Source organism: Polypterus senegalus, chromosome 10, assembly GCF_016835505.1.
Source record: "Polypterus senegalus isolate Bchr_013 chromosome 10, ASM1683550v1, whole genome shotgun sequence".
Classification (NCBI taxonomy): domain Eukaryota; kingdom Metazoa; phylum Chordata; class Cladistia; order Polypteriformes; family Polypteridae; genus Polypterus; species Polypterus senegalus.
This window is the reverse complement of record NC_053163.1, coordinates 131,056,638-131,071,577: the sequence shown is the minus strand read 5'-3', so window position 1 is coordinate 131,071,577 and position 14,940 is coordinate 131,056,638. Positions and strand designations below refer to the sequence as shown.

At 40.0% G+C, this 14,940-nt stretch overlaps 1 protein-coding gene across 1 annotated transcript in view; it reads right to left on the bottom strand.

Moving 5' to 3' along the window:
- The window catches only part of fstl3 (follistatin-like 3 (secreted glycoprotein)), a 72,957-nt gene extending 60,487 nt beyond the window's left edge, over positions 1-12,470 (bottom strand). Inside the window, exon 1 of the mRNA XM_039766656.1 lies at positions 12,277-12,470. Coding sequence (XP_039622590.1) covers positions 12,277-12,349 — 73 coding nt within the window. The 5' untranslated portion in view covers positions 12,350-12,470. The remainder of the gene's footprint in view (positions 1-12,276) is intronic.
- Positions 12,471-14,940: the final 2,470 nt, after the last annotated feature.

Below are 14,940 nucleotides of genomic sequence, written 5' to 3'. Positions count from 1 at the left end.
CCTTTCATTTTTAGGACATTTTTGGACCATATTTAGTGCAGGAAATTACACCCTTATCATAATGTTTAAGGTTCTTCAGCAAAAATGATTAGAAGGATTCATCCCCTCATGAGATATGAGGAGTCAAAGTTAATCATTTTCACAAAACTTTGAAAATATGGTGATTGGGAATATAGTCATGTGGAGTGTTGTTTTGCTTTAATGCTTCTTCAAGGTTGCTGATCACCAGTATGATAATATTTTTTATATTTTATTCTTTTTCAGAGGCCCTAGCCCTCTCACAGTCACTCCAAGAAGGGTAAAAATGACAAATTTAAAACAGAAGCAGTGGGGTATTGTTTTAGAGAATTTCAAGGTCAGTGGTTATAAATATGACATTATTTTTTATTTTTGATCCTTTACTAGGGATCAAGCCCTGGTGAATGCCATGCTGGACCATTTCCCGGCAGCGCATACTGTCATGGACAGAAAGTATGGAAGGAGGCATAACCCAGTCAGGATGGGGCTGAATCTACATCCCATGCAAAAGGATAAATTAGAGTACAGTAGGGAGGAACTGGGATATCAAGAACAGTTCTTCCTCCAGTATAATACTAGATGGCAGTGCTGTGTTGGCATGGACCCAGTAAAGATGCCCACAGGGGTTTATGAGAATCATAGCCTTGAGGGACATCTTTGTCAGGGTCTTTGGGTGCCACCAGAGGGCACTGCAGGGAGAAGGACTCCCTGTTTCAGGAGGCTCCTGCTTTACCTGGAAGGACTTCTGTCAGGTTAAGACCTGCTACTGGAAGTACGTCCGGGTCTGACATAAAAGCGAGCCGTCCTGCCTCCTCTGGGGAGTCAGAGTCAGGAGGCAGAAGGCAAAGCTCACTTGGAGGAGGAAAAGGAGGAGTAGTTATTGGGAGGCTGTGGAATTCATCTGTAAAGGTATTTTGTGTAAAATAAAACCTTTATTTTGTACCTAGGACTGTTTAATGTGGTATGTCTGGGGTTTTGAGGCTCAGTGCTGCCTCCTGTCTTTTACACCCTCTATAGACCTCGATGAGAGGGTTAAAAGTAATAAATTTCTATTACAGTTGAGAAAATTTGAGATTAGATGTTAAAATTGCTGCGGTGGGCTGGCATCCTGCCCGGGGTTTGTTTCCTGCTTGCACCCTGTGTTGGCTGGGATTGGCTTCAGCAGACCCCCATGACCTTGTAATAAGGATATAGCGGGTCGGATAATGGATGGATGGATGTTTAAATTGAAGAACATGTTTTAATATTTCAAATATCTGATGGAACTATTCTGGTGTATTCTGTACTTAGGGTGGCTTATGCTAATTCAACTTTCTATTTCTCAAATATATATATTTTTTTTAATATCCAAAGAGTGTTAACATCCCAAATAGCCTCAGGAGTCTCAAAGCACTAAAGAGTTCCAACAATACTTCCAAAAATGGCAACTAAAGGGGGGAATGATGTCAAAAACACGATCTAGATACAAAAATAAAAGATTTATTATCACAAAAATGCTCTGCAAGTAGATAAGCTCTGTGGAGTATACAAGGGAAAAAAAGATTACCAGCAAAGGAAATCAAAGGTGAACAAGTCCCAATACATAACTCAGGGGAGAAGTAAAAAAAAAGAAAGCAAAATGGTCAAATATTCAGTTAATCAAAATAACAAAAGCACGGCAAAAACATGAGTAACACTCACTAACTCTCTAGCACATAAGAAATGAACCACCAGAAACTGTGGAAGACCCTCAAGATTTATAGGGCAGAGGACAGTTGCTGGCTTTGAATGTCAGGTTTTCTCGTCTCTTGGGGGAGAGGCATAGAAAATAAAGCAGACAATAAATAAAAATAATATTAGCATACCTCAGCTACTCAAACAAAAAAAAAAACAGGAAATGACTTTAAACCCCAACTAGGAGAGAAACCCTGGCTTTGATATAACACCAGCTTCGTGGAAGTTTGGAGTTCTCTGTCTCTAACAAGCTGTATAAATTTAGCATGACTTTACTTTTCACACGATTGTCCCGTCACTTCGTCTCTTAGGCACTCATAACAAATAGGGCATCCTCCAGTACCCCAGCCATCATTATCTTGTGTTTTGCTTTATTTACAGTCAAAACAACCCAAAATCAAATATTTGCTACATATTTTTTGCTCTCAATCAGTATTATTTTCTCTCTTCTTACTCCTTCATAATAGCCAAGAATATATATTTAGAAGTTAGAAAGATGTCCTTTTACTGTCCAAAAGAGAGAGAGTTGTTATTTAAACAAACATATGTGAGTTACAGAAAGCTGTGGTTTTTACAGAAATATGCAAAGTCAAATTGATCCATCCATTGTCTCGACCAAATAACAAGTAAGCAAAAGCTAGATTGCACAGCCCTCCTTTATTGAGAAAACAAAAGTTACTCGTTTTCCAAATTTCAATAGGGATAAATAGAATATAAAAGGAAGCCCACTAGTTAAGTAAACCCTGCCTTTCACCCCTGAGGTTCAGTAAAACCTCAGCAGTCTGATAGTGAAGGTTGTGTTGTCATTAAAGTCACATTTTTGTGGAAGTGAAATATGCAGCATGCTTACATGAGCAAACCGGACAATTTTTGTTACATTTGTGAGGAATTCACCTTGGTAGCTCAGCAGTGCTTGCGGCACTGGGAATAAACAATTGCAGCACTGGGGCAAATGTGTTTTGTTTTTTTTCTAAAATGTGTTTTTTTTTATTGTAAACTCTCCTCACTCAGGAACTTGACTGTGATAGAGCGATTCTGATAACAGATTTGGATTTAGCATCCTCAAGTCAATAAAGAACACCTTCACTTTTTGGCAGGAGTCGTAAGTGTAATAGTAGTAATTTGGGCAGATCTCAGCTTTGGAAGCAAAGTTCCACGTACGATAACACTTATCCCGATTGGTAAAAAGCAGTGCACATATACGGCAGATGTGCCAGGTTTGAATGCTCTAGGCATAATTAGCTTTCATCTTTATTACTGGGTGACAGATATACAAGCCATAAGGACCTGGAAATCAACACAAATTGATAAATATCCACAAGCTTTGTCTGCAATACAATATAAAATCTGGAGTACTTCTTTATATTCAATGCTCTGTGCCACAGTAAATAGAAATTATTGCCAGTACACTAATAATCCAATTGCCCTTCATACTCTCAGAATATGGAAGCAAAGTAGGAAGCACTTTAAGACAGAGAAGCTTTTATCTGTTCCACCTCTGCATGACAACCACCTTCCTCCACTTTCTCAAACATAAACAGTATTTAAAGTTTGGAAAATGTTCAGGATTAAAACACTTAGAGATTTGTACAAAGATAACGTATTTGCATCCTATGAACAATTAAGCTTCAAATTGAACTTCTCATCAACACAATTTTTCCACTACTTTCAAATCAGAAAAGCTAAACAGAACTTGCCCAATTTTCCTCACCTCCCACGTAGTTCTAGAAGAAGTCTGAATGCACCCTGTGCAAGACCTTAGTAGTACAAATACCTGTTTGGTGGTCGGTGACTGTCATTGTTACAACTGTAGAACCTAATGATGTATGCAGATTTTAAAAGAATGTAATAAACTGAAGAAAGAACTCCCATATAATATCATCAAGAAGGTCTGTGGATTTTACTGAGAGGTACCAGCAAGCCAAAGCAATGTCTTCTGCTACAGTGGGGAGAGTTTGGTGCTATTGTGAAGAAAGGCTTTTGGCAAAACTGGAGGAAGTTCTGGCAAACCTTTCTACAAATACGAGAGAAGACAGGACACCACCTGGGGTATTTAAAACAAGTGTGGGAAAACATTGGCCTTGAATGGAAATGAGGTTGAGTCGGGGAAGGAGAACCTTGAAGAGTGTGGTGGACATGCACCTCCTTTCATGAATATATTATTTATTATGATAGTGCTGTTAACATGCAGAGAAACAGAGGACAAGCTGTGTACGTGGTTCCAAGAACATGTCTTCCAGTTACTGAAAGATCACAATCTTTAGTCTCCCTAATGAAGCCTATATTAGAGTAACTAAGCAAAGACTCCATCCCATGTGTAACTTAAGATTCACAGGGAACAATGCAGATCCCACCCTAGCAGCAGAACAACAAAGAAAGTTTTTGTCCTTGCAAAGATATCAGAGAGGTCATGGGAATTTGCAAGTCCTGCCTATGTGTGTATTTTAAGTTTTGACAAAGGTTTATGACAGGGGCCAGTTGTGCAAAATTGGGTCCTCTTATTTGCCAGAGTTTTTCTCTCATATTGGTATTATGATCTATTATTTTCTATTTAGGCTGAGTGGGATACTCTGCCAAGAGTGCATCTTGTCTTTTACCTCTTCATGATTTCCATGGATAGAATATTAAGGTGCAGATGAGGCCTGAAAAGTATTTAGTCTGGAAAGATAAAGAGTGACTCTCTCTACTGTGTCTCTCTACTCTTCAAAGAATCCTTGGGTACCGCTGTTTTGATTTTGTGTTGAGTGAGTGGTTACTCATGGAGTCCCAATTGAGGCGCATTACCTGCATTGTTAGGGACCGTTAGTTATGGCACTACAACCGTGTGGTGCGATTCCCTTAAGGTGATCCAGCTCACAGGACCCTCATTGTCGAGGACCTGTGTGGCTGAACCAAGTCAAGGGGATGCCCACATAACACCTGGCTGTGGCAGATAGAGGGCCATTTCCAGGTGGTGGGACTGGACTGTGTGTCTGCCTGGGGAGTTACCAACCAGGATCCAGAGCTGCTTTATCATGGGGTTGGTGAGACAATTCGCTATACCAGTGCGTGCTCCCCAACCTGACCTGAGGCCTGAAAAGTATTTAGTCTGGAAAGATAAAGAGTGACTCTCCTCTTGGTCTCGTCAAACCGGGATCTGTGGCTTCATTAAAACTGTTCACATCTGACTGTGTTGTGGTTAGTATGAGGATTAGCACCTGCAAACCTGAGGTTTTAGTCCCTTCTGGAAAAAGAATAACTTGTTTCCTGCAGCTAAGAGCTAAAGAGCTGCAGAAAGTTGAGGAGCTCAAGTACCTCAGATTCTTGTTCAGAAGCATTGGTAGAGGGGATTGTGAAAATTAACCAAAGAGTTGTTGCATCAGTGGCACTTTTCAAAACATTTTACTGTGCTGAGGGGAATCACATTCCTCTGAGTTCTTGGGAAAGCTTAGACAAGGTAATGGACCAGAAAATGCATCTGACAGATGAAAGAGCACTGTGGATTTCATTCTAGCCATAGGAAAGTGGACCACCTCATTGTCTTTGAAGAGATATATCAAGGTTCACAGGAGTTTTCCAATCCTGGCTACGTGCAATTTGCAAACTAGAAGGTGTTCTGTGTGCTTTTCATTCCCTGCATTTGTGGGGTCTGAGCTGTTGTTGCATGTTTGCTGTTAAGTCAACTTTGTTCAACGTGGGTGTTAGACATTGTTAATGTGTGTCTTCTCTTTTCTTCTCTCCTTTTCATGATTTTCATTGGCATAATACCAAGATACAGACAAAGTTTGGAAAGTAGATTGGGAACTTAAAGGTTACATATCAGCGGTTTGCAGATAGTGTTTGTCTGTTGACCTCATCAGACTGTGATCTCTGATGTACAGGATAGCAGCTGACTGTGATGTGGCAGAGATGAGAATTAACACCTCAGATCACAGTCTTCTCTCAGAAATAAATACTCTTGTTTCCTGCAGTTAAGAATTTGAGCAGCTGTCCCAAGAGAAGGAGTTCAACTACGTTAGTTAGGCTCTTGATCACAAGTGAGGGTAGAGGTGAGCATGAGATTGATCAATTAGTCAACATAGTGGCAGTATTTATATGAGCATTGCACCACAATGTGGTGGTGAAGCAGGGGTTATTACTATGTTTTTGAACTAAACTTAGACTATGTTTTTGAACTACCTGTCATTCTGCATCCACATCTAACTTTTGGTTACTACTACTACTAGTGACCAAAATAAAGTCATTATGTTTATGAGTGACTAAAATGAATCCACAGTGTGGGGTTTTGAGCTTATTCTTCATGATAGGGTGAAGATCTCAGCAATGCTTGAGGACTTCATGGTAGAGCCTCTGATTGAGAGGAGCCACTCACCTCAAAAGGTATACCAGGCATAACTCATTCAAGGCAGAACTGAGGAATGGTCCAGGACACATTGGAGATATAAAATTTCTCAACTGGCTTTGGATAGTCTGTTAATTTCTCATGAGACGTTGGAAGAAATTAAAAGAGACTGGGTAATCAGTAAAGTCCAGCTCAGTGAGATTCCACTGTGACCCTCAAAACAAATTGATGGAAAATTGCTAGGGAGGTGTCTGTGCTGACATCAGTTTTTCTATATTTCTATGATTGATTCACAATTGTTATATTCCTGTCATCATTTCCAGAAATTCATTTTGATTTCAATTAATCAATCATTTACTGTACTTCACTGCACCTTTGAACATTCTCAACATTAGTATCATTCATCATCTATCACAGTGTCACACCCCGGTGTCCCTACCAACTCCTACCAATTGTTTTTCCTCTGTCTCATTTGCCACCTCTGCCTCCTTCCCTGCATTCCAGGTCTCACTAATTGCCTTCTTGGGTGGTGTCATGTTAGTTCTGCGTCAAACTAGATATTATTTTTGGCCCTCAAAAAAAAAAAAGAAAACCTTACTGCCCACTGACTGATCCCACCTCTCCCACCATTGTGTTACACCCCGGTGTCCCTACCTTATTTTCCCACTGACTCTCAGTCCCGATACTTCAACTCCCCAAATTCCTGCTAGAGTCTAACGTAGGGACACCAAGCTGTGACACACTGTGAAACTGGAAATCCAACCTTATATCTACAGAAGTAACTACTAGAAACAGTGAACAAAGAAATGATGAGACTAATGGGTCTTCTGTTGTTAGAATTCTAACTTCAATGTAACGTTAGTCATTTGAAATAAAGAATACAGAGGTTTCTAAGGTAAAGTAGAAATACTCATTGATCATGGCACCAGAAAGTAGCAATGTTGATTAGCACATGCACCAGTGTACTCTGTAAATGGGACTATAATAACCCTATGAACCTATATTTGGATCCTATTTTTTCAGTATATGGCGGCAAGGGTGCCAGGGCCTATCTTGCCCACTTCAGGAACAAGGAAGGGGCCATCCCTACAGGAAGACAGACCAGTAGGACACACTAATGCACTTACCCATACTTTGTCAGTTTAGAAATGCAGGGTAATCTAACATGTACTAATTACTGTGCCACTCTGCTGCCCCATTACAATAAGAGTGAATGAGAACAATGTGTTTAATACATGCAGCTCCTGGTATGGTAATTAAAAATTAAGTCATAGATTAATATCTTAACAAGGTCATTTGGTATGTAATGATTCATTCATCATTTCCTAATTCAGGGTTTGTTGCTGCCAGTCTGCTACAGCGTTAATGATCAAAATAGCTAAAACAAACGAACCAGAAGCAATAGTTCAGACAGATCATTGCGCTCTGTGTTGGCTTGATTCCACACACACACACACCCAGCAGTTGACAGAAGAATGAACTCGATTACTCCAAACAAGCAAGGCCAGGTGCAAAACGAAATAATCCCCGGAACATATTTGTTTTGCTAATTCCGCAGCAAGTTCAAACGAAGATGCGCCCCCCAGACGTCAACACACCTATTAGACTGTCTGCTGGGTTTCTGCGTGGGAGAGAGCCGTGTGTGGACAGGCGCTCCATTCAAACACAAGATTAGCCGAGGCGTGGGCTGTGGGGGTCCAGTTGGGTGACCGTCAAGCAACAATGGGACAAGACCAGCTTGTTAGTACATACACCTTCAACTCGCCAGTGAAATTCTGGAGCCCTTTTTATTTAAAGAGAGCGTCCTTAACGCTGTCGTGCTGCTTCATGATTAGTGAATTCACTTGGCAGGCATATTTTCACTTCTCTCCTTTACACCCGATGCGCTGAAGTAATTTAAACTCTCTCTGCTCCACTGCCACTATTAATAAAACAACAACTTAACTAGAGCGTGAATCATATAGTAAGCGAAAAGAATATGTTCAGGTTCAGATACTTTGGATACGGTCAATGCAGAAGCTTTCAGACACCATTGCCTTCATATCATGCATAGCAGATTTAAACTTGATTTATTTTGCCACTTTAGGGATAAAAGATAATTCAAATAGTTGGAGTCCCATTCACATTTGGTTAATGTCATATAAGCTCTGGTGCATTGAATACCCAAATAGCACATCTATCTATCTATCTATCTATCTATCTATCTATCTATCTATCTATCTATCTATCTATCTATCTATCTATCTATCATATAGTGCCTTTCACTCTATCTATCTATCTATCTATCTATCTATCTATCTATCTATCATATAGTGCCTTTCACTCTATCTATCTATCTATCTATCTATCTATCTATCTATCTATCTATCTATCTATCTATCATATAGTGCCTTTCACTCTATCTATCTATCTATCTATCTATCTATCTATCTATCTATCTATCATATAGTGCCTTTCACTCTATCTATCTATCTATCTATCTATCTATCTATCTATCTATCTATCTATCTATCTATCTATCTATCTAAGCTTTCACGTTAGTGAGAACTTGAAGTTGGAAAGTGCCTGGTTGTTAAGGAGACCTAGTGCTACCCACAGTCATGCACTTATAATTGGCCAGAGTGGTTCTTCAAAGCCATTTTGGTTCCCTAAAGTGCCATCCACATGAAGGTTCCAGAAAATGCCATTAATATTTATATAGATCATTAACCACAAACAGATAATAACAGGTTTATGAAATATCAATAGTTCCTTAATACATTCTAATTCAGATTTTCTTGATCTGTCATATCTTGCTAGGTAGCCAACTACTGTATATGTTTAAAAAATGCTGTTTTGTCCACATATTATGAACTTTTCCAAAGCCCAAAGAACCAAAGTAATCTGCAAACAGCCCATACTGAAATGGTTCTTAATCCTGCATTGGCTCTATCACCCAATAAAGTGTTATTATAGAATCATACATTTGTTATAGGAATGATTATGTATTGGTAGTAGGTGATAAAATACTACAACATTGTGCTATTTTGATTAAGTTTGAAATAAATTAATGAATATTGTAATAAATAAACTTAAATTTAGGGAGTGGGCAGTGACACAATGGTTAGTGGTGCTGCACCCTTTAAAAATACTGGTTATTTAATAGCATTTTATAGTTCATTATTGGGTTGGGCGGCACGGTGGCGCCGTGGTAGCGCTGCTGTCTCGCAGGTTCGCTTCCCGGGTCCTCCCTGCGTGGAGTTTGCATGTTCTCCCCATGTCTGTGTGGGTTTCCTCCCTCAGTTCAAAGACATGCCGGTTAGGTGGATTGGCGATTCTAAATTGGCCCTAGTGTGTGGGTGTGTTTGTGTGTGTCCTGCGGTGGGTTGGACCCTGCCTGGGATTGGTTCCTGCCTTGTGCCCTGGGATTGGCTCCAGCAGACCCCGGTGACCCTGTGTTCGGATTCAGCGGGTTGGAAAATGGATGGATTATTGGGTTGTGTGGTTCTTCTTAGAATTACTGCTTCACAAAGCAATATTTCATTTTGGGAAGGGTTTATTGCATATAAAGTTGGTGTTTGTGCTTTGAAACTTCCTAATATATATAAAATAACTGAAATTTTTAATGTATGGTAGACTACCTGACATGACACTAACAGATTAGGAAAACATGGACAGCCTGCATTAGTTTATATATGCAGCAAAAGTGCTTTTAAAATTATGACCGACTGGTGTTTCTAAAATCTGTAACCATCTTTTCATGGTAATTTACAGTATGGAGCATGTTATGGAGCTAAATAAATAAAAGGTCTTTCTGGAACCTTCACATGGATGGTTGTTTTGGGAACCAAATATGGTTTTCCCTATGGCATCACTCTAAAGAACATCTTTGGTACCTTTATTTTTAAGAGTGTATTTTAGTTTCCTCCCACATCCCTATAAGAGAAGGATATGTTCATTAGAGGCAGTAAGTCAGTCCTTTTATGAGTGCCTGAGTGGGCCGTAATATGCTGGGAAAGGCTCTGTCCCCCAAGCTAGCCTGAACTGGAATAAGAAGGGTTGCGGGTGCTATGTGTTATGTTATGTAATTGCAATTGAATGACAGGCAGAGTTAGGAGGCTCTGTCCGGTTGTAGGGACAGTGAATCCAAAATACTTTGATGTGCACCCAGTGGTAATATACTGCCAAAAAGCAAAATATTTTAAAGTGCATATTTCACAAAGAATAATCATAACAGAAAAAGGCAGACTGCTTTAAACTGCGTATTGCATTAAGAACACTGCACTACAGACCTCACACACACATTTCTTCTGCATAAACAATACGCTTACTTCAAACATGTTCAATGCAAACAGCATAAAAACCTATTTATTGACACAAGCTCCCCGTGGAAGTGACGCATTCATGACTCACATAAATTCTGTTCTTTTTAATCATTGATACTGTTATATAACACCAGCATCACCTTTATCATCTTAAAGCTTTCATGTAATGTTCAAACTCGCTTCAGCTGACGTCCATCTGACTGACAGATCCCCGAGCATTAGTTTTTATTTACAGTACAGCGATATCGCCCTGTCCAGATTAAAATTCGTAATTTAGTGCATTATTTAGATATAAACACCTTACCTCACAGTATAGGTCTGCTCCTGCCGATGCATGATCTGCGTGGAGATTACGAGTTGTCCCTGAATATGCGTGTGTTCTCATTATTATAAAGACTACGGGTTATTAGCTTGATTGTAGAGGGTCCCGTTGTGATTGACTGGCGTCCCGTCCTGGGTGGTTTCAGCCTCGTGCCCGGTGCGGTAGAGCTGGGCTCCCGAGCACGTGACTCATCAACGGAATAAGTGAGTAAGAACTTGCAAGAATGTGTGTGTGTGTGTGTTTTTGTCATAAAATTTAAACACATCAAAGTATTCCAAAAGTCGTAACAAACGTGTTCTTTACTCATCACGGACTGATTTTAACACAATCTTCGCAATTTAAATTAATCGTTGTTATTATGAATGAGACATTTCTTTCGATCACTGGCACGCCCTTCGGGCAACTGGCGGATGCGGTGTGGAGACGCCGTTTTTCTTTTGATTTTGTCTCACAGCTTTAAGTGACCTGAGTGCAGTTTCACCTCGGTCAAAGTTTATGTGAAGTTCTCAACTTTTTCAAAAGTTAGCTTTTATTTTTATGCATACTGTTTTTTTCTTTCTTTCTTTGCAAAAAAAAAAATAAATATATATATATATATATCTATATATATATATATATATATATATATATATATATATATATTATAAGTTTAGAAGTTACATTTGCGAATATGGCAGGGTGGCATAGCGGTTACTGATGCTGTCTCTTAACATTAGGAAATAGTCTCACTTGCGAGGAGTTTCCAATTTTATTCTTTTGCGAATGGGTTGCCTATGGTTTTTGGGTGGAACAGACTTCTGAACAGCATGTGCCGTTTGTGGACCCAGCAAGCAGGACCTGCTTTGTTCAAATCTTAGTGCCATTAAATGTAAACCTGGGGTACATCTGGACAAGTCTTACTATCTTATTGCGACTTACAAGCCTGTTATTAACAGTTTATTATCCAAACCAGAGGTTCTGTTTTTCGGGGATTATTGTTTATATATACGTATGTATATATAAACAATAATCCCCAAAAAACATGTATGTATATATATAACATTTCCGGAGGAGCTCTAGAGCTTCTGTAAACTTCAATTTCACCAGGGGGGGAAATAACGTGCATCTAAATCTAATCAATCATCTCAGGCACTTGGATGTTACAATATCTGCCGACCTTAAATTTACAGAGATTAACTGAATATGGACTTGAGCAAACGTGTGCCTTGTGATGGACTGGCGTCCCATCCCGGTTTAGTTATTGTGCTGTGCCAATGATGTTCATGGTCTGAGACACTCTTTTGGGGAGACTCGGATTGTCATATTTTAGAAAAAAAAAAAACACATTAATTGTTATGTTTTAGATATAAAAAAATCTTCTTAAAAAAAGAAGCAATTGCTCAGTTTTCTAGTTTTGCAAGTCTCATAAACGCACGAAATAAGACAGACTCCATTTTTAACGGTTCTATTTAATCCTACAGTTAGTCTGAGCAGTGCCTTGCATGGGCACTCCGTTTAATATTACACAGAAAAAGTCAAATCTCATTTTAATCAAGTAAGTCATGTCGAAACAAATCATCTCCGAAGGCATTAATATTAAAAATAGTTTGCCGACTCACCGCTCACGGAATGTTGTCCTGCGATGGACAGTAAGGCGCCCACGAGGATGCTGATGGTCACTAAGAAGCCCATAACGTAGTCGCTGTGAGGCTGGTGTCTCAGAAGTCAGGGAAGCTGTGTGGCGGCGCTAGCTCAGTCCCGTCGGTTCGTACAGTTCCTGCAGAAGAGCAGCCCCAGTCCCAGTCAATGAGCGCGTGAGTCGCTCTCCGCCTCTATATAAATATTTTGGCTAGCCTGAATTACGCGTCTGGGATGGGCGATGGTCTAACTCCTAGCCAGTGGTAACAGAGGGAAGGGCAAACTCCCATTTTTCTTGTGCGTTAAAAAAACGGATTTTCTCCCCCGGGAAAGATTTAGTTCACTTAATGGGTAGCAGCAGTTTTTGCTCCTCGTTTGTAGTATTTTTAATAACTGGATCGTGAAAACCGCACACCTGCAACAAAGAGAATGATGAGAAAATGAAAAACTATTAATAACAATTGAATATTTGCATTTGTTATACGTTCTAGAGCTTTCTCTTTAATATTCATCCAGCCATTTTTATAACCCTCTTATCCAGGGCAGGGCAGGGCAGCTGGAGCCTATCCCAGCAATCATCTGGAACAAGGCAGGAACAACAGCCGGACATGGCACAGTCCATCAAATGTGAACCCACTTGGGCCATTTTAGAAACTCCAGTTCAGCTAACCTGCTTGTCTTTGGTGTGTGTAAGGAATCCAGAGCAAACCAGAGTAGACACATGCAGACTCCATACAGGGACCACCCAGAATGTGAGCTCCAGCCTCCTTGGTGCAAGGCAGCAGCACTACCACTGCACCACCATGATGCACCACCATGAACTTTCAATTTTGCTGGCTCTACTGTAGTAGTGATATCATTAACAAGTAAGTGAAGTTCTTACAAAGGTGACTTCGAAACCATTTTCACTTATGAAATGTGTGCACAACATGACTCTTCTTAACAAAATTGACCAGTTGGATAAATACATGGCATGGCATGGTGGGGCACTGTTTAGCTTTGCTGCCTCACACTTCCCAAGTTCTGGGTGACATGGCATTGATTGTTTGGAGTTTGCAAATGGTTTCTGTGTCTGTGAGGGTTTTCCTTCCATATTCCAAAGACAGAGCGATGTTAACTGATATACCAGATGTTCATGTGTTGATTCTTCTCAGAAGCTCATTTTGTTCTCCTCTTTAGTGTTTGATAAATGTGCTGCTTGATATTTCATTTAATTCTAGAAAAAAAAGTGATCACAGCATATTTTGCCCTACTTTTTTTCTTAAAATACAGATCAGTAAAGTCTTGTGACTATTAACATTTACTTATTTGGCTGACATCTTTATCCAAATGAAACTTACAACATGTGAGATACATTTGGTTACATTTCTTTTGCTTTTCCAATTGAAACTCAGACTCTTTCATGGTCACACCGTGTCGGCAGTGAGATTTGAACCTATAACCTCAGGGTACGATGTCTACAGTCTCAACCACAATGGCAACAATCAACAGCTTTCATGGGCATTTATCTTTTTCTCTTTCCTCTCTCTTAAACTAATGTTGAGTAACAACACAATCAAAAATGAACATGTCTGAAAGTGTACCCACCACTCTGGGTTCAAAGAGACGCACCCCACCCCTTGTTATTAATGGGCTGCCTTGAAGTCAGTAGCCACAATGATGTAAGCATGTTCAATTTGGTGTTTACCTGAGGCGAGGAGGCTATGAATGAAGGCTATGGATGATTTCTTGGCAAATGCATGTGCAGCAACACTGTTTGAAATATGCAGCAGATAAGCATATAAATTGACAGTGGTAAATGGTAGGTATCTCAGCCAAGCCTTACGTTACAGCAGACGGTTTTCTGTAAACATGCCTGCTAGCAGTAACGTGTGGGTACCTTGCTCTCTTCATGAAGCCCTAATCTTTTCTCAATGAAAAGCCACTCCTTCCTCACTCTTATCACTCTTTGTAACCCCTGTGCCTGTGAGTTGAGGGGCCAATTGTATCTTCCTATGAGTGTTTCTCTAGCTATCCTTCAATGTGGCCACTTCTCTCTTCCTCTTCTTGAGAGACACATCTCTCAGTCTTTCACCGATGCCACATCTCTCTTGGCTTTTCAGGAAAGGCCTCGTTTGATGTGTATTTAAGTGAACCCCTCTGTCTGCCTGTTGATATGGCCTAATCTCTATCTTTTGACAAATATTCCTTTAGTGTCTTTCAGTTTGGCTTCATCTGTCAGACTTTTCCTGAAGCTCCATCTTTCTTACTTTTTCAGTGTAGTCATATATCTCTGCCTTTTGATGTTTCAGTCCATCTGTCTCTTAAGTGAGGCCCAATCACTTTGCCTTAGATTCAGGGCTCATCTCTGTCCCTCTCTTTCTCTCTCTCTCTATTTCAATTCAGATCTATGAGTTCATTTGTTATTATGCCCCCATTTCTGACTCTTAGCAAGGCACAATCTCTGTCTGTTAGTGTGACTCCATCTCACTTGGTCTGTAAGTGAGGCCCGTCTGTCAGTGTTTAGTGAAACCTGATCTCTCCATCTCTAAGGGACGTCCCAACTATCTTTCTGACAGTGAGGCCCCATTTCTCTCTCTTTCAGTGAGAAATGATCTGTCTTTTTTTCATCTGTCAGTCCTATCCTGAGGTCTCTTCTCTCTTGG